Source organism: Glycine soja, chromosome 7, assembly GCF_004193775.1.
Source record: "Glycine soja cultivar W05 chromosome 7, ASM419377v2, whole genome shotgun sequence".
Lineage (NCBI taxonomy): Eukaryota > Viridiplantae > Streptophyta > Magnoliopsida > Fabales > Fabaceae > Glycine > Glycine soja.
The window spans coordinates 19,249,443-19,270,606 of NC_041008.1; the positions used below are offsets into that span (position 1 = coordinate 19,249,443).

At 32.1% G+C, this 21,164-nt stretch overlaps 3 protein-coding genes across 3 annotated transcripts; 1 reads left to right on the forward strand and 2 right to left on the reverse strand.

Annotated features, from left to right (window-relative positions):
* Positions 1–618: 618 nt before the first annotated feature.
* LOC114419121 (proteasome subunit alpha type-4-like) lies at positions 619–3,650 on the reverse strand. Its single transcript, XM_028384726.1, has 2 exons — positions 3,539–3,650; positions 619–1,594 (listed from the first exon to the last, which is right to left on the reverse strand). The coding sequence occupies exon 2, from the start codon at positions 1,586–1,588 to the stop codon at positions 836–838; it is 753 nt and encodes a 250-aa protein (XP_028240527.1). The 5' UTR covers positions 1,589–1,594; positions 3,539–3,650; the 3' UTR covers positions 619–835.
* A 2,914-nt stretch (positions 3,651–6,564) lies between these two features.
* Positions 6,565–9,968, reverse strand: LOC114417825 (probable LRR receptor-like serine/threonine-protein kinase At3g47570). Its single transcript, XM_028382863.1, has 3 exons — positions 8,973–9,968; positions 7,282–8,858; positions 6,565–7,185 (listed from the first exon to the last, which is right to left on the reverse strand). Exons 1-3 carry the CDS (start codon positions 9,956–9,958, stop codon positions 6,668–6,670), a joined length of 3,081 nt encoding a protein of 1,026 aa, XP_028238664.1. The 5' UTR covers positions 9,959–9,968; the 3' UTR covers positions 6,565–6,667.
* Positions 9,969–17,500: 7,532 nt separating this feature from the next.
* On the forward strand, positions 17,501–19,068 carry LOC114420481. Its single transcript, XM_028386367.1, has 3 exons — positions 17,501–18,037; positions 18,134–18,686; positions 19,034–19,068. Exons 1-3 carry the CDS (start codon positions 17,501–17,503, stop codon positions 19,066–19,068), a joined length of 1,125 nt encoding a protein of 374 aa, XP_028242168.1.
* Positions 19,069–21,164: the final 2,096 nt, after the last annotated feature.

The window sequence follows — 21,164 nt, forward strand, 5'->3', positions numbered from 1 at the left end:
CCATGTTTGACATTTATTCAACTTTTTTAATCATTAAATATGAATTACACGTGATTCAATAATTAAAATATGTTAGAAAAAATGTGATAGGGAAGAAAAAAAAATCATAAACAATTCCGCCCACTACAAAGAGAGAAACTACATTGACAATTATATGCATATGCACATGGAGGTGGGCCTATTTATCCTAAACTTCATAAGATATCCTGAATAATCAGTTGAGGAAACCCACATTGACTAATTATATATAAAAAAAATTTCGAAGTCAAATTTCACGTTTCTATGTTTAGTATATAAATTAATTTTGTATGCAAGAACATTATACATACACATTAACTACTTGGTTTGTTACACATTATACATTCAGATTAACTAGTTGTATGCAAGAACATTTACACATGCAAAAATCAAGTATTTCAAACCGCCATTTGATAAGCTAGTTGGTCATGAGTTAGAATCCAGAAACATATTTGCATGTGCAAAGATAAGACTCCGTACAACGACCCTCCCCCATATATACCTTCACGTAAAGAGAAGCCTCCGTCCATTGGGATACGTTAGTTTTTTATTCAAGTATTGGATCAATGATGGAAAATTCTATACCAAAAGCACAGACAGTAAGAGCAATGAACGGATGCAAATATCATAGATCTAAGTCCTGGAAATTAAAATAAATGCGAACTAAAAACCAATTAGCATACACCAAGATACACAATGCTTAAAGTTTGAACTTTGAAATAAATTTGGGACACTTTCTGGCGTCTATTATGAAAGGAAGAACGTTCAAATGCATTGCATAGGCATAACTAAACCACATATGACATTAAACAAGAAGCTAAGCAGTGTCTGTTGCCGGTTGGGTCACCCCAAACTTCACCAACAGCTTAGTCAGGTTTTCTGGGGAGCAAACTTGATACTTGACTTTTCCAGCAGGTGACAGAAAAACCTCTGCAAGTTCAAGCTTTTCCGAGGTAAGACTTGTGCTGTCCATAGTTTTACTTAGTACCTTAAGTGCAAGTTGAACTGCTTCTTCCCTTGTGATATCATCCTTGTAGTCCTGTTTCAGAATTGACTGAGCTGCCTGGTTGTTGGCACCAATAGCTGCAGCTTTCCAACCACCATAATTTCCACTGGGGTCACTTGTGTAAAGTTGAAAGCCAAAATTCTTGTCCCAACCAGCAAAGAGGAATGAGACTCCAAATGGACGAAGACCACCAAATTGTGTGTAACCTTGCTTAGTATCACAAAGAGATTGAACCAACTGCTCAACAGGCATTGGCTCTTGGTAAGCATATGCATAGCGTTGGGCCTGAACTCTAGCAGTATTGATTAAGATGTTGGCATCAGACATAATTCCAGCCACAGCACATGCAACATGATCATCAATCTTGTACATTTTCTCAGTGGAGGTTGAGGTTTGCAGCAGCTTGGATGTGACCTTCTTTTCACCAACCAGAACTACCCCATCTTTTGACAAGATCCCTATTGCAGTTCCAGCATTCCCAATGGCCTCCATTGCATACTCCACTTGGTAAAGACGTCCTTCGGGGGAGAAGATTGTTGTACGGCTATCATATCTTCTAGACATATTGATCTGAGTTTTTAGTTCAAAGCAAACACAAGGAAAGGAGAGAAATGAATAAAGTATAGCTTAGGAAAAAGAAAATAAATGAAAAAAGGCACTCCTATAGAAGAAAAAAAAACCCATCTTAAGCAATCTTTATATTAATAACTTGTCCTGAATGAACTAAATGGCCACTTTGAGTAATAACTAATAACCCTTCTTTCATGGATTTTGCTTTGTCTGGAGTTACTTTTTTTAAATCCTCCCATGAATTAATTTCTGCTAACACATATCTCTACATAGATTGCAAGCTCAATAGAAAATAATAAACTAGAGTAAAACAAAGTGTGGAACTTGGCTGAAGTAATCATGGACTCATCTATATTCCTGCCTATAGTGTTCCTATTCTAAACTAAAGATATTCCCAACACCAAGAAAGCACAAGAGGTAAGTCCAAGATTTGTGGTCAAAGAATATCACACTTCCATAGAAAATTAGGAAAACTGAAAGCAAGACTGAAGTATATGACAACAACATCAAAATTAGTTAAATTCACAATTCTGGCTCTGTGTCATACATCTCAGACAATCTGTCATATCAATAGCTCTAAACAAACAGTTGTAACATTCTGAAGCGACAAACAAACAAAGGTTGTGGGTTCATCTCTTCTATTAGAAGTAAGCACATTACATTTTGAAAATCACATGGATTACGGAAATCCATGCCAAGAAAAATGAAACAAGAAACCTCCCAGGACATAGGGAAGAGATGTATAGATACTAACCAAGAAACTCTGAAAATGTCAGAAATCCAAAGAGGTACAGTTATCAGTCACAACAGAAATCATTTGAAAGATTTTACCTCCCAGACAGCAAATATAGGGGCAGCAAATAAAAATATTCCTTCCACTAAATCACACAATGAACTCAATCATAAATCACAATTCACAGAATAAAGAAATTCAGAAGCAGGGACAATACATATAGCATTAAGGACGAAGATGAACAAGTAGCATTGGATCAGGGATTCAAAGCAAAAGAACATACAAAGGCTTCCTACATAGATAGAAGTGTTTGCCCATTTGGAAAACTACAGGAATTAATTACTCCCACCATATCACACTTTCTAATGTGGCTGAGATTAATTTGGAGTTTGGACACACATCTCATTCACATTCAATGAGTCAAAACTAATTTTATAAAAATCAATTGTATAAGAACCTAGAGAGTAGAGAGCAACAAACACAAAAGCTAGTTGTTGTAGTTGGAGAGTCTATGGCCTTAAATCCCTACGCTGGAATTCCATACCTCTAACGTGAGACTCAAGTCTCATACCTTGCAACTGGATCCTAACATCAATTCTACCAAACTTAAAACAAATGGATCCCAATCCCCAAATTCGTCCTAAAAAATTTGGGGAAGATTTCTTTGTCCTTGAAAATGGAAAAAGTCCACTCTAGTTTAGGAGAAATCACAAATGTCTAACCATACTAACCCTTAGGCACTAAACATATTAGTCCCTGAGAGTTTCCTCGTAGAATCTCAGGAACGAGATAGGGTTTTTGCATTCTTGGCTAGGACAAATTTGAGAGTTTCCTCGTTAATATATCATCACCCATATGCAATAAATTGATTATTCAAGTCTTCCATAGACCCACAAAATGTGAAAATTATAATTCCAATTACTGAATCGCAGTTTCAATTCGAAGCACACAGATTTTACAGAATGTTACGAAACCTACTTTAACTTTTGCCAACGTTCTTAAAGGAAATCAGAAGAGGAAGTTTTAAATTTTCAACCTAAAAGAAACACAATTGGCATCGGGAAACACGAAATTACGAGATGAGATTCAGAGTCTAACAGAAACCACACGAAGAGTAACATAAAAATGGTAACACAATCAGAAATAAGAAAAAATGCATATAGAGACGAATTTTAGGGATTGGCGGAGAATATGCAGCACAAAAAGTTTACCAGGAATGGGCAAGGCGAAGACGGCGATCGGAGAACCGAGCAGAGAGAGAGAGAGAGAAGGGGTTAGCGCAGTGAGTGCTGCTGAAGCTGAAAAGAAGGGGATGGAATAAAAATTTATAAATTTTAGACTAAATAATTATTTTATTTTATAGAAGTAAAATTTATAGTAAATAAATATTTTTTAAATATATAAACTATAATATAATTAAAAGTTACAAAATATATATATATATATATAAACATATAAATTATATTTTAAATTTATAATGTACAATAGTTATAATCATAGTTTAAAAATCTGATCCAAGATTGGTTGGACCAATTCAACCTACACTTGGTGGTATAGTCGAACTTGTTTGATTATTGGAATGATCATATATTTGGTCATGATGACCTAGTCAAATTAGAGTAAACCTAACAACCAGACTCGTTTTAAAGACCTGTCACGTGTAAAAAAACAAAAAAATGCTAAAAAAAATCGAGATTTATCTAATTGTGTTATTGAATTATTATTTGTGGACTTGCGTTATCAACTTTAATACTTCAATTGTTATTTTGAATTTTGGAGTACGAATAAATTTTTCTTAATCAAATAATATTAGTTATATATTTATATATAATAGATACATATAAAATTTTGATTGTTTTAATATATTTGGATCAAACCAGACCAATTACTGACCTACCAATTGGACCACTGATCCACTATCTCAATTGGGTCAATGACCCGGATCGGATTTTATAACTTTGCTTATAATTCTCTTATTTAAATTTAGGTTTAATTATCCTATCTGTACTTGTAATAATATTGATAAATCAAAAGGTAAACAAAGATTATTGGAAAATCATGATTTAGGATGATATACATATGGGTAATGGATCGATGTCATAATCACATGTTTAAAAAATAAAATTATTTATTAACTATATCACAATTTATTGATAGTGAAATGCTTATTTTAATTATTTTGTTTTATCCCTCATCATTACTTTTTATTTTGTTCTACAATCAAATTTAGAATCAAATATGGAATAAATATTTTTGTGTTGTTCTATTTCTTATTTTTTTAGCAAATTAAACGAACTCTAAATATAAAAATTAAAATAAACAGTGCAATATTAAAATCACAATCCTGAAAAAATAGTAAAGTTAGTGTTAAAATTGATATTTCATAGTTTTTAATAAAAAATAATCAAGAGAAAAAAATAAGAATTTTATTATAATATTTTGGGTAAAAATGAAAATAATAAAAAGATGTGTTTATACGCTATTTGAAGTAGCTTAAGAATTTTGTTTTACTATAAGCTGAATATAAATTTAATTACAAAATACTTCAATTTGATCAAATTAACGGGCTAAGTTAATCAAATAGGATATAAGTTTGGTGGAATGATGAGTCGAACTAATAATTTATCAATTACTCGACAAAAACTTTAGATCTAGTTGTTGTAAATTATGAAAATGCTACTTCTTTAATTTAAGTTGTCCTTAACAAAGTTATTTTCTTATTTTTAGGCATATTTTGAAACAAATAATTCTACTAACACTATTGCATTTGCATGAGTCATGTATTAATTATTTTTTATTTTTCTGAATTCATGTATTAATTAAATAAAACATATAACGACAAATTGGGACATTGGACTAGCATAATGCCCGGGAAAGTAGAAGTATATATACAAATAAATAATTGAAGAATACTATAAAAGTGTGTTAAATGTAAATAGGTAGACGTAAAGACTCAATAAAAAAAAGTAGGACATAAAGATGATCAAAATTGCTTGAAATTAAATAAAAAACATCTAACATCTAGCAATAAACTTGCCAAAACTAAAGAATAAATGGAAAAGAGTAAAAGCAAGATGAAGAATTGGAATGTTGCTGATCGATACAGTTCAAAAACATAAATGGTGGATGGAATTTGTATCAATTAGAAGACCAAACATCCTTATGCATGCCTTTGCTACGAGGTATATTTATAAACAAACTAGTAACCTAGTTTTGACTCCTGAGTGGTGTTCAAAACTTATTTGGTACAAACATTAACTATGTATGTAAATAATTGACTAACTTGTTTAACCACTATGAACCATTGTTCCAAGACTTGAAAAAGTAATTGTTGGCTAGAATCCAATATAAGTAACATCTACTTTTGACACTTTTGAAAACACATAAATATTGTAAAAGTCTTCATTCAAACTTGCACTCAACAAGAGAATCCAACATGAACCCGCTTCCAACAGTGTCATCATTAGGATAATCTTGGCATGTTACTTGGCCTTGTTGAATAACCATCTACAAAAAAAATATGTTGGCCATACATGTATTGTCACTACTCTATAAACAAATAAAGACGTCACCGTTATAACAAATCCAAAATTAAATCCATTTAAGATTTGTAAGATAATTTAGTTTAACCGAACAATTTGCATAATGAAACACACAAATGTAGAAACATATTTACAAAAAGAATTAAATATTTTTAATTCCCGTAAAATTAGCTAGTTTTAAATTTAATTCTTATAAAACTTTTTCTTTGGTTTTCATTCCTCAAAAAGTTATTTTTGTTTCATCCCTAGTGTTATGTAACACTTGTTAACGGCTTGTGTTTAGTGGAAGGTCAATTGATCATCCTAAGTAATATTCCTTAGTGTCTATGATACAATGTCAACATATGACTCCTTACAAAAAGTTATCTTTAAATAAATGTTATTTATCTACTTGAAATAAACTTGAGGAAAAAAATAGTGATTCTAGACTTTTTAGGGACTAAAAAAATTATAGCAAGAACGAAAATTAAAATTCACTTATTTTATAAGGATTAAAATCAACAATTTTTTATTTTAGGGGGGTGAAAAACAGAGAATTTTTTTATGGGGACCAAAATCTTATGTTCATTTTATAGGGCTAAAAACATATATGTAAGCCTTTTAAAAAAAAAGTTATTGTTATTAAATACACATTAGGTTTTTTACTAATCTGAATATAATTTTCACACTTATTTGCCAGACATTACAATTAGCATCAAACAACCTAATTTAGGATGCATAGCATAAACTTTTGGCAAAAGTTTGTACATGGTCTAATGATGAGATGTTTTCTTTTTAACAAAGATAAAAATCAGGGTTCTAGTTTAAAAATAATTTTGTAAGAAAACAAAATGGGAAAACAATTGAAATCAATAACAAGATTTCTGAAACTATAATTGTATAAATTGATAAGACTCTTATGTAATTACCTCTGATCCTTCGAGCATAAAAAACATTTCTAATCATATTTAGCTCCTTGGTGACTTCCATCATATTCATCCTTTGTCCCGGTGGCTCCACTGAACATGCTAGACCAATCCTAAATAATGAAAACAAGCACTTCTTGGTATTAGGATGCAAATGATCTACAATCTCGAAGATGTTGTTTTGTTCTGATACTGTTATTGTAGGAGATGATTCATTTCCCATTGAAATAAGAGTTGCATCAACAATCTCCGAGAAGTTATTTGGAAGTGCAATTTTAACATAGTCATGAAGGGTTTGTCCATCTTTAAACATTTCCTCTGTTGGTCGTCTCCCAGTTAAGATCTCTAGAATTAAGATGCCAAAGCTATACATGTCACCCTTTGTTGACACCTGAGAACTGGCTCCATACTCTGAAATATATTAGAAAACATCAATACTTTGAAATCCATTTTTGCAATGTTAATCAAGAGGGATGTATATATATATATATATGAATGAAAACATACCTGGGGGAAAATAACCTATAGTTCCTTTTATTCCACTTGTACTAATTTGGTTATGACAGTTGTCGATTTTCGAGACAAGTCTTGCTAAGCCAAAATCGCTGACATGAGCAACCATGTCATCATCAAGAAGAACATTACTCGGCTTTATATCACAGTGAATAATTGGTTCCTCACACTCATGGTGAAGATAATGTAGTGCAGAAGCAACGCCAACCACAATTTCTAATCTTGTCTCAAGGTCCAATGTTCTTGGTCGTTCTGCACTTCCATTCTGTGGATGCAACCATTCCTCTAAGCTTCTATTTGACATGTACTCAAACACTAAAGCTTTAAAATCATTTCCATTGTAATCCACACTTGAGCAACACGTGACAGCCTTCACTAGGTTTCTATGCCGAACATTTCTTAATGCTTTACATTCAGCCACAAAACTTTTGTTAGACCCTTTCTTTTGAAGGTTTAGAACCTTTATAGCAACAAATCCTTCTGTTGAATCAAGTCTTCCTTTATATACAGAGCCATGGCTTCCTATTCCTATCAAGTTCTGAGATGAGAATCCATCAGTTGCATGGTTTAGGTTCTGGTATGATACCTTAGGAAGTTGATCAATTGCTGAATTAGTAGATGACTTTTTCTTCCTTTTCCTTATCAAATACATACCAAGGATACATGATAGTATAGGAAGAAAAAGAACCAAACAGATTATCATCACCACTAACTTGAAATTATGGTGTTTTCTTCTTTTCTTACCCTTAACTTTTAAAGGGCAAGGTGGAAGTTTTAGTTCAGATACCCCACCGCAAAGCTTGCCATTGCCAGTTACTGAAATTGCACTTGCATTTTGAAAGACACCATTTGTTGGTACCTCACCCTCCAACATGTTGAAAGAAGCATTGAAGTATTCTAGAACAGAAATATTTTGCAGTCTTTCCGGAATCGATCCAGACAAGTTGTTTCTTGAAAGGTCTAATTTTCTAAGACCTTTTAATGAAGCCAATGAAGGAGGCATGCTTCCATGGAAGGAGTTCCCCTCTAAATAAAGGTATTCCAACTTCATGCATTCTCCAATTGTTTTAGGAATCACACCGGAAATATAATTTTTAGACACATCCAACCATTCAATATTTTTTAGCATGCCAATTTCTGTTGGTAGACTGCCACTTAATGAGTTATGTGATACCAGTGCAGTAGATAAAGAGGAAATTCCAAACACTTGTGAAGGTATGGCTCCAGTGATGTTGTTATTTGAAAGATTTAGAAATTGTAAACGTCGGCAACTTCCAATTGTTGAAGGAATATTTCCATCAAACATATTAGATGATAATTCTAGGTAATATAATTGACTGAGATTGCCAATGGAAGAAGGTATCTCTCCAATCAATTTGTTTACCCCTAAACTTAATAATTGCATCTTTTGAAGCTTACCAAAAGTAGTTGGAATGATGCCAGTTAGGAAATTTTTCTCCATAGCCAAGGTAATTAAGTTAACAAGATTTCCTAATTCCATAGGAATTTTTCCAAAAAAATGATTACGACCAACAATTAGTTGGGTGAGTGTGATGGAATAATTACCCACAAAACTAGGAAAAGGCCCTCCAAAATTATTGTCCCCTATATCCAATATTTCTAGCTGACTACAATTTATCAAAGACTTAAAAAATTGTAAGTCATTAGATGAATTGCTACCCAGTTTGTTTAAATTTAGTTGTAGAATTGAAATATCTTTCAACTTCCCTAGACTTGGGACTTGTCCTACCAAAAGGTTATTACCAATATCCAATGTTTGAATCCCAGATGCATTAGTGATGGAAGTTGGAATTGAACCGGAGAATTGATTCGCACCAACTGCAAAAAAATTGAGATTAGGCAAGGTGAGGAACAAGTTGACCGGAAAAGAACCGTTAAATTGGTTTTTTGTGATTATGAAGACATTGAGAGATGACAAATTGTATAAGGAAAGAGGAATGTAACCAGATAGTTTATTATCTGACACCCGCAAAATTCTCAAGTTTTTCAAATAGCCTATTTCTTTTGGTATGTTCCCCTCCAATTTATTTGATCTCAAGGAAAGACAAGTGAGGGAAGATAGATTTCCTATGGAAGGTGGAATTTGTCTAGTTAGATAGTTCCTACCAATAAGCAACTCTTCAAGATTGCTAAAGGATCCAATCTTCCTTGGTATTTCACCAATGAAACGATTTCCCTCTAAACTTAAATGGATAAGTTTAGAGCAATTTGTCAAATTGATGGGAAATTCTCCCCATAATGTGTTATCAGCGAAATTGAGTACATGTAATCGAAATAATCGATCCAATTCTTGCGGGACTTCACCGTAGAAGCTATTGTCATTAAGGAGGAGGATTCTCAATAAAGAAAGGTTCCCAATGTAGGGTGATATAAATCCATGCAAGTGATATCCTCTTAGATTTAGCTCTTTAACTCTTTGGTGTCGTGGACTACATGTGACTCCATGCCACTTGCAAAAGTTGCTTGAACTATTCCAAGAGTTTAACACTTCAAAAGGGTCATGAGATATTGATTCTTTGAATTTGAGCAGTGCAAAATGATCAGTCTCATTTCCTAATGCATAGGTAGTTATTGTATTTTGAGACCATAGGTTTGATGTGAAGAGAAGAAACCAGGCAAGGCATGTGGGCCAAACAACACTTGACATCATTAAAGGAAGCAACTGAAATAACACAAGTTATAAAAATAAGAGTCCAACTCATGATATAGTTAATGAGTGTAATTTGTTATTAATCACAATTTACATAGGAGTTACTGAAAGTCTGAAAGGCTTACCTTCCCTCACCAAAAAAAAAAAAAAGAAAGCAAACTAAAAGGCTTACCTGATTTGAAAAATGTTTGATCCAATACTCCAACACCAATAGAACTCGTAGTTATCAATGTACAGTGTAATTTTCTCTGCAAATGATTATAGGCACTGTTAAACTAGTTTTGTCAAAGACTTTATGTAAGTCTAAATTAAAGACATGATACTCACAGTTTTCATCAATACACAAAAAAATGTTCAACTTGAATAGAGGTATTGTTCATCTATTATTAACTGCAAAAAGTTAAAATGCACAGTAGCATATATTTAATCACTTAAATATAATATTATGATTTTTGAAATATTCAGTACATAGATATTTCAATAATTGAAACACTTAACCATAATTACAACCAGTATGCTTCCATTTCCTTTCCTCCCTATTCTGATTATAAATAACTATGAAATTGAAAAGCTGTTATATATATATATATATATATATATATATATATATATATATATATATATATATATATATATATATATATATATATATATATATCTTTGTTGAATTTAAACGTGTACGTATTGCACAACTTTTTATATATGAATTGTACCAACTGATTTTAAACAATTAAGTATAAACTTTATTTGACTAGATTGATGCCAATGGTTTTATACAATTTTAATAGAACTAAAATATGTTTTTGTCCTTATTAAAATTGTTTGGATTTTATTCTTGTAAAATTTTAAGTATATTTTTTATCCTGATAAAATCAAAATGTATCAATTTTGTCCCAACTTGAGTGTTATATATATGTAACGGCTGAATTTTTGGGGTTGAAAGTCTTTATGAATTATAAAAATTCACAAATTATTATTTTTTAATTTGTGACAGTTTTTATATTTATAATTTGTGATATTTTTTAACTTCTAAAATTATCGTGTAGGTTTGGATTGCTCCTTTCTAAAATTTGACATATTTTAATTTTTTCAAAACAAAATTTTAACATTTTTAATTTTATGAGAATAAAAAACATATTTTAATCCTATTAAAATAGTATAAAACCATTCACATCAATATAGTCTAATAAAATCTATTCTTGATTGTTTAAAATTAATTAGTTGTGCACATGCAATTTTTATATAAAAAAAGTTGTGCAATATGTATACGTTTAAATTCAACAAAGATATAATGACTTTTCAATTTTGCTCGAAAAAAATTTGAACATTTTTAATTAGATGAGAACAAAATATAACATGTTTTAGCCTTTTAAAATGCTAAAATATATTAGTTTAAGATAAATTAATAAATTTTATTTTAGATTTCTAATATAAAAAATTAGGTCTTGTTCCTGACAAATTAAAATTTAATTTTTTGTCTTTATTATTTTATTTTTGTCCTTCTATTATATCTATTTTATTATTTTTTTCATTATAATATTTTATTCATTTTCTATTATTCTCTTTAAAAAAATATTAGATTGACACTAATAAAAATAATCTACATATTTTAGGGAGAAAAGAAGATATATTAGAAGAACTAAAACCAAATTACAAGGAGAAAAAACAAAAATTTTATTTTATTAGAGATTCAAAATCAAATTTCTTAATTTATCCGGACAACCTAAACATATCCTAATATGTAGCTGAGAATAAAAAATTTCATAAAAAATAAATATACAAATGCAAAAGCAACGTCTCTATGTACATAACATTTAAGTATCGATCTAAAGCTTTCAAAACTAAACATAGAAATAGAAATGAAAAGCAAATTGTCAAATCAGCTAAATTTCATACCTTCGGTCAAGTAATCATGTTTAAAACATGTTTAATTGATTAAACAGACTGCAAGAATTGATGTAAATCTTTGGTACTTATACTTGATTCCTACGGAAAAAATAATATATATATATATATATATATATATATATATATATATCACGGAAATGAAATTTTTTATAAAAAAAAAAAAAAAAAAAAACACTTGAAAACCCTATTGAAATTTACTTGTTTTCATCATTTGAATTTTCTTTACCTACCTTCCAAAGATTTATGACCATGTAATTTGATAAAGTAGATAACAAATGTATCTTCTCGAGTCTTAATCTTCTACTCAGTTTTGATGAACTCATCATAGTAATCAGATCACAAGCATGGTCAATCCTCGTTGCCAAGAATTGTAAGCCAGTAAATTAAATACGTCAATGATTAATAGGTATATTTGACCAATGCAATCAGGTAAACCCGAGATTAACAATTAACAATGGATGATCCAAAAAGAAAAGGTCAAGGAAAAACTCATTGGACTCTTATTTCGCACAGAATAACTGCCATAGAATTTAGAGTATTCATGACTAGAAAGTTCAAGTATTACTACCAATTAGGGATATATAATAAATTGGATACTTTACTTAGGAATGAAATATGCAAGATCAACCTACATAAGACACTTCAAAGATGGCTATTGCAGTTATGTCGTGATTCTTGCTATTATGAGAAATTATGGACAAATATGATCGATACCATCACACGTGCAGCCACATAAACCTTAAATACCTTGATGATGTTGCAGCCAAGATCACAGTTACGTTGTTTAAAACCTCGCCTCCTTCATAATAACTAACTAGTCGAGTTGAGACTCCAGAAGCATTCCTTAACCAGCGAGACTTGTGTACGTAGTAATATTATGCAACATGTAAAAGTCTACGGTAAGAAAAGTGGAATGATGTAATTAATATTTTAGAATTCATATCAAGGGATATACTCATGATATTTATAGTAAATGCCCTCCTTTGTTGGGAATATATGGTTGTTTGACACATGGAAACCGATCTTTCTTTTTCTAGTCCATGATTTTTAACATATTAATTTTCCAACCAAAAGAAATTAGATGAAAAACTTATTAACTAAGATACAAAGAAAAGCATAATTCCACTGAAGTTTTAGTCCAAAATTGTAGAGACAAAAACAGATTAAAAATATATGTGTAGGAACTAAAATAATTTAAAAAGTATGTGTAATAAAACGAGTAGTTTATAGGTAGTAGTATCTATACAAATACTAATTAATCTAAATTGTAGAGACTTATTGCAACATGTACAAGTCTACAATAAGAAAAGTGGAATGATGTAATTAATATATATCTTAGAATTTATATCATGGAAGTTTATTATACTCACGAAATCTATAGTAAACGCCTTTCTTTGGTGGGGATATTTGTTTGTTTTACACATGGAAGCTTATCTTTCTTTCTCTGATCCATGATTTATAACATATTAATTTTTCAATCAAAAGAAATTAGACGAAAAACTTATGAACTAATATATAAGTAAAAATGCTGCACGCCCAAAGGACAACCTGATCAATAATATAATGTGAATGTGGGTAAAGTCAATTTTGTTACAAAAGTCAGCAAGGAACATATGTAGGTTGCCCATGCATTCACGCTAGAGAAAAAAAAAAATTGTTTGCATTTATATATAGAGTTATTCCACCATTCGTTTGGTGCCTCAGATCTAGTCTATAAAAACCAATTAGCATATATGTATTTGACTTTATGTCCAAAAATTAGGGTTATGCTGCCAGATTTTTTCCAAGTTTGTGTCGCATTTTTTTTAGACGGTGTAGCATATTCTTATTCGACATTAAAATGGATTGTAATTTGGATATACGATAAGGTTAATGAAGATATAGAAGAAGGTTTGAAAGATTAATTTTTTAATGGGGTTAGGGAGTTTGCAAAGTAGGCAATGGATCCAGAAGTTCAATGATTTTACGATACATAGACCAAAGAAAATTATGCCATTTATGGAGGTAGTTCACAGTCCATGTTATCACCATGTGTCTTTTAGATCTTAGCAACTTTAATTGGCATAGCTCTCAAAAGTGTTATGACGACTTTATTGAATCAATGTTATTTTATTTTGTGTGAAATGAATAAATGTTAAATGATGTAGCATCGAGATCTTACTTATGAGTAAACAATTACCAAGCAACACGAGAGATTGATGTCTAAGTTAGGATTAAAAGATGTGGAGAATATTAATTGTTGTATGAACGATTGCATGTTATATTACAAGGAAGCTAACAACTTAGTTCAATCCGAGATTTGTAAAACATTGAGATATCATATTCCCTGAAAGCATGGGTGAGAAACCAAAAAGATGCGTCGATGAAAGGAATGTTATATTTTCCAATCATTCCTAGATTACAGAGATTTTATTTCTTCAGTTCTCGACATGAATAATTTATAGTGTATGTTTCCGTAACCCAATGTTTTTAAACTCTCAATTTTTTGTATTTTTCATTTTGTTGGTCATTCGATTAGAGTGAGTCACACAATTATTTTGCATTACTTAATATAGTAAAAAGTTTGATGATTAATTGTTTATTATCTTTATAAGAACTCGTTGGTTATCCTATTGTATTTTTTAAAGGAAAAAAGAAGAGTATTAAATAAATGTGCATTTATTAAAAAAGAGTGTGTATTTCCTATGTTTTATTTGGATTAGAGTAAATAAGAAGGAATTAAATCGGAAGAATGGAAACAAAAGAGAAATAGAGTAAAAAAAAAAAAATGTGTTGTTAGGATGGACAAGAATAAGAAAGAAAGGAGTGGAGAAATTTTTAGTCATCACTTATTTGATGAATGAGAAAAGATAAATGTTTTATGGGTCTCCCGAGTCCATAAGAGAAGCTTGTCTATTATTTCCTATGTTTTATTACTCTCGATCTGCTACATCCCTCCCCAGTCCCTACCATGAATCAGAAGCATTTATTGATGCATAATGATAGCTATACATTACTGGAACAAAGGTCTTCTACAACGATGGTAAAGTACCTTCTATCACGGTTTTATAAAAAGATTATTTTATATAGCTCCACATAACTATTCTTCTTGCTTCCTACTTTTTCAACATGAAATTCAATTTCATGGCGCTATCTATCCTGAGTTTCATGGTTTCTTCAAACTTTTCGTAGCTCCATTTTCAATATACTTTGCGTTTTGCTGCTCTCTGTGGATTTTGGTACTGTGGTCGACTCTGATGTGTAGATACAAGGAAGAAGCTGGAAACAATATTTAATGGCGCCCTCGTCATCTTATAGGAATGTAAGCAGCACCTTGGTTATTTTCCATTCATCTGTCTGTGTCAATTTTAAAGTCTTTGTTAATTTTAACTTGATTTTTTCATACTCTAATTTTAGAGACACTGTTTTGACAATATGTTTGTTTCTCTATAAGCACTTCAACGCAGATATCACGTGAATCATGTTTATAACATTAATCAAGTACTGTTTCAAAAGTCTTCATGCAAAAGTTCATTGAACTTGAAGCACTCTCTTAAAATCTCGACAGATATATTGGATTGACTACGAATCAGTTCCTATTATGTCCTTAAAGGAGTTTCAAATTATTCAACTCGAAAATCGATCAAAATTAATAGATTAACCTGTTTAATCAATTTTAATTTCTTAAAACATTTTTTTTGAAAAAAAAACTTTCAAAATGACATCATTTTGATTTTTTTTTAAAAGAAATATTATAACTTAATGAAGTTTACTTTTTATTATTATCAATTAATGCATATTATGTTTTTTTTTTCAATATTACTAAGATATTATATTAAAATATTAAAAAAATATTTTATTAAAATCAGTCCATTGACCTTTGAACTAATGCTTTCACCAATGACCGATTCAGATAACATTGAAATTAATTGAACTTTCGAAAAGTGTGGAGTGAACTCATCTAAATTTAATAATAAAAGCCTTTTGATATCATTTCATGAATGCTTATCATAAATATTCAAATTATTATGTTAGAAGACATAAACTATTTCATATGTTGAAATCTTAGAGGACGTTTGTTTTGAGGTATGCTATTGCATTCTTAAGAATCATATTTTCAAAAAATATTATAACAAGAAACGTTATTCTTAATTAGATATAAAATGCGTTTGATTAATTTTTAATATTCTTAAAAATATTTTTTTAATTTTAAAATGATTAAAATTAAAAAAAAAGTAAAAAAGTTGTATATGATAATTAATATTAAAAAATAACTTCTCACATTTTCGTAAGGATATAATTTTCCCACTCCTTAGTCGTTAGTGTGAGAATAATAATGCACTAGAGTACATACGATGATACTATTTTTTCAGAAATAATTTTACAAAACTCATAACTATCATAAAAAGATTACATTTTTATGTTCACATTCTTAGGAAATTAAGTAGGGAATGAAGAAAAAAAATACTTTTAATTATACTCTTTTATGTACATCTAATAATACAATGAATGTGGTACAATAGAACACCAATTGTGATATATTAATTAATTAAATCTTAATTGAATTAATAAAAAAATAATCAGGAAATATAATTTTCACGAAATCATATAAGATACTTTAAAATTATATATTATAAGATATAATGGTAGTATTATAATATGTATACTTTAGATATTGTATCACTCTCGTTTAACTTGTTATAATTAAACATTAAGAGGAATAAAACTAAAATTAAAACACAATGGAAAGCATGAAGTTAACATTGTATCTGGGTTAAAGATGAGGCAAAACTATATTTGTGAGTAAGAGACGGAGACAAATTACATATAGAATCAAATATGATACCAAACTACATATTTGAATATATGAGTTAAAATGGAGTCGATCGGTTTTTTTTATGCTGTGGAAATACAAAGACAGAAAGAAACAAAGTCAAAGTAAAAGTAAATAGAGTCGATCGGTTTTGATACAAGACAATATAGAATTGAGCCAATTTGAATTTGTAACAAAATATGACGAAAATTAATTGAGGTCTCAAAAGACAAATTAAAACACAGTAAATCTATAAAATTACAAAGATAGTTTGAGATATAATATAGTCAATTTGCATACTGAAACTGCAAAAACCCTACTATGGACGCACAATGGAATGCAAGTTTGAGAGCACGGCAATGCTTATGTTATAAAGCTAAAATAAACAAATTAATTAATAGTTGAAAGGCTAATAATTATTTTTGTGGTGGGGGGATTAAAAGAGAGATATTGCAAATTTCAAAATATTAATTTGTATTAGATTTCTAGATGATTAATTAACATTAAAAAGGTAATAGAAAATGGCCCAAAACTGTTAGAGGAGGCCCATGATAATTTGGCTCATATAAATCCTGTAGATACCTCAAATTGTAAATAGCATCTGCTAGGATCATTTTAGAATAGTATGAGCTGTAAATATAGGTAGAGCAAGGACAGTTTGTTTTTCTTTTTGATCTTATCTCTTCAGAATCATTTGGGATATATATTCTTGTATTCTTTCAATAATTGATACATTGAATCATTCTCAATTATTGTCTTATCTGTTATACCTTTGTCACCAATTCTTTTATGGTATCAGAGCTCCCTCCTGGAGCTCTGCCTTTCCTTCCCAAATGTCAGACATGCCTCCTATCAGTCCAAAGAAATCGTCCAGTTCTCCTAAGCATGATGCTGGTTCTGTCACTGTCACCACAGACCCTACCTTGAATCCTTCCGGTCCTTATTTTATTCACCCAAGTGAGGGTCCTTCTTCTGTCTCCATTACGCCGGTTCTTGACGGGACCAACTACCATTCCTGGTCCAAAGCTTTCCGTATGGCTCTTATTTCTAAGAACAAAATGGCTTTCCTATTAGGCGCTCTCCCTGTTCCTCTTGTTGCTGACCCATTTCACTCTGCTTGGGATAGATGCAACACTCTCATTATGTCATGGATCCTCAACTCTATTTCTCCTTCCATTGCTCAAAGTGTGATATTTCTTGAGTGTGCCGTCGACATTTGGGACGACCTTCGTGAACGTTTTTCACAAGGTGATCTTATTTGTATTCCAGAGCTCCAGGATGAAATTTACAGCATTTCTCAAAACAATCGCACTGTCTCTGAGTTTTATACTGTGCTGAAAACCATGTGGGAGGAGCTTGACAGCTATCGTCCCTTTCCGGTCTGTACCTGCGATGCTAAGAAATACCATCAGTAGGACTTCATCATTTGCTTCTTGAAAGGGCTTGATGATCGTTTTTCCGTTGTCCACTCGCAGATTCTTCTCATGGATCCGCTTCCGGCCATCAACCGTGTCTTCTCGATGGTGGTTCAGCAGGAACGACAACTTCGCGTTCCTTCCTCTGCTTCACTAGAGCCTAACTCCTTCGTGAATCCTGCTGCCAATTCATTCCAAGGCAAGGGTCGTGGCGGTTATGGCTATACCTCAACCGTTAAAGGCATTGTCTCCTCCAAGAAGTGTGCGTACTGTCATCGCGCTGGGCATACCGTCGATGTTTGCTGGGGAAAGCACGGTTACCCACCGGGACATCCACGCTACCCTGGACGCCCTCGTTTCAACAATCGTAACTCCTCTTCTTCCGCAAACAGTGTTGTCGTTGATGAAGTGGTGGAAGGCGGTTGCTCTGACCCTGGCACCTCCTCTTCCAACCCTATCAATTTAACCCAGGCCCAATATCAATCTCTCATGGCACTCATCCAACCTATGCAGCTGAAATCAACTTCTGATAGCACTGGGCCCCATTCTCCACACCAGACTAACCTTCTCCATGCCATCCCAAATGGCTCAAAATGTGTCTCTGAGTCTAATGGTAGTAGTCATTTTGTTTTCTGCACCACCCACTACACACAAAATATTTTTTCCACCACACACAAACACTTAATCCCCTGGATCATAGATTCAGGGGCCACTGATCATATAACTTCATCTTTAGACTATTTCGCATCTTATTCTAAAATAAAGCCTATTAAAATCAATCTTCCCAATGGAGACTCTGTCACAGCTTACTTTTCTGGAACTGTTAAATTTTCACAAAATTTTATTATACATGATGTCCTATTTGTGCCTGAATTCAAATTTAATTTGTTGTCCATTTCGAAATTATTTTTTTCTCTAAAATACATTCTCATCTTCTATGATTTCTTTTGCACCATACAGGAAAGGAGTACATTGCGGATGATTGGTTTGGCTAGATTAAAGCAAGGTCTCTACCAATTAGATGTCAATCAAGAAGCCAAGGCTATCCTACCTACCACTTCCTTCACCAACAAAAATGTTGTCTGCACCATATAATCTTCTAATCTTTGGCACTATAGGCTAGGTCATCTTTCTGGAAATCGCTTGAATATGTTACATGAACAATTTCCATCCATTCCAAATCATTTTAATGAAAATTGTGACATTTGTCATTTTGCAAAACAAAGAAAGTTACCTTACTGTCCCAGTAGCAATAGAGCTTCTAAAGTGTTTGACTTGGTTCATATGGATATTTGGGGCCCTTTTTCCAAAGTCTCTATTCATGGTGAAAAACATTTTCTTACCATTGTGGATGATTATAGTAGATACACTTGGGTTGTCTTGTTGAAATATAAATCTGAGGTTAAAACCCATGTCCAAAACTTCATTGCTCTAATAGAAAATCAATTTGATTCCAAAATAAAATGCATACGTTCAGACAATGGTCCAGAATTTTTTCTCAAAGATTTATTCTCTTCAAAAGGAATTATACATCACACTTGTTGCATGTATACTCCTCAACAAAATGGACGTGTTGAACGTAAGCATCAACATATTTTAAATGTTGTTCGGGCTTTAATGTTTCAATCTCAATTACCAAAACAATATTGGTCTTATGCCATTAAACACTATGTTTATCTTATTAATCGTGTCCCTTCTCCTGTCATTAAAAAGCAAACACCATACAAGCTTTTACACAAAAATAAACCAGATTTTTCAATGCTCAAGGTTTTTGGGTCCCTCTGTTTTGCCTCCACGGATGAGCCACGCCAAAAATTTGACCCAAGGTCCAAACAAGGAGTTTTTCTTGGTTTTCAAACTGGAACAAAGGGTTATATCATCTTAGATTTTTACACAAGAGAAATTTTTGCCTCTAGAAACGTTTTATTTTATGAGTCCATATTTCCTTTTATTAAAAATGACTTGGTCCAAACAGATTTCCAGAAAGATGCTTTGCCCATCATACCAACCCCAACACACTTGAGTAATGATAACCCATCCTTATCTCATCCCAATTCGGATTACCCACCTTTTCACACCACCCCAACACCTCACAATACAACTGATCCACATCTTCCAGCAGCCTCATCTTCCCCTCCTTCTCGACAAACTTCCTTCTCACCATCACCCATTCCAGAATTCACAAACCCCATTTCTCCACCTCTTTCCACCTTACACCCTTCTCCAATTCACTCTCCAACACCTCAATCTTCACCTAACAACCAAATTTATTTCATCCCTAGACGCTCATCCCGTCCTCACCAACCTCCTATTCGTCTTGCCGATTACATCTACGGTAGCGTACAAAATCAACCAAGCCAATCATCGTCAACGTGCCTCTATCCGATCCAGTCTGCCTTGTCTTATTCCCATGTCTCAAAGTCTGATCGTCATTATCTCATGAACCTCTCCTCCGAGATCGAGCCCCGTAACTATCAGGAGGCGATTTCTCAGCAGTGTTGGCATGATGCTATGCGTGACGAAATTGCAGCTTTGAAACTCAATAATACATGGGAAATAGTTGATACTCCTGCTAATGTCAAACCCATTGGATGCAAATGGGTTTACAAAATTAAAAGGAACTTTGATGGCAGCGTTGAGCGTTACAAAGCACGATTAGTCGCCAAAGGATTTTCTCAAGTAGAGGGTATTGATTTCTTCGAGACTTTTTCACCCGTTGTGAAGATGACCACCATTCGTGTTATCTTGGCCCTTGCTTCCATTTACCGTTGGGATCTTCAACAACTGGATGTCAGTAACGCTTTTCTTCATGGGGACCTTTCAGAAGAAGTGTATATGAGTATTCCACCAGGATTACAAGGTCATGGATCTCCTCAGTGTTGTAAATTGAAGAAGTCCTTGTACGGCCTCAAACAAGCTAGCCGCAAATGGTACGAAAAACTCACTACTCTGCTTGTGTCCTCTGGTTATCAACAAGCTCACTCTGATCATAGTTTGTTTGTAAAGCATTATAATGGTACAATTATAGCTTTATTGATATATGTGGATGACATTGTTTTGAGTGGTAATTCACCTACTGAAATGGCCCAAA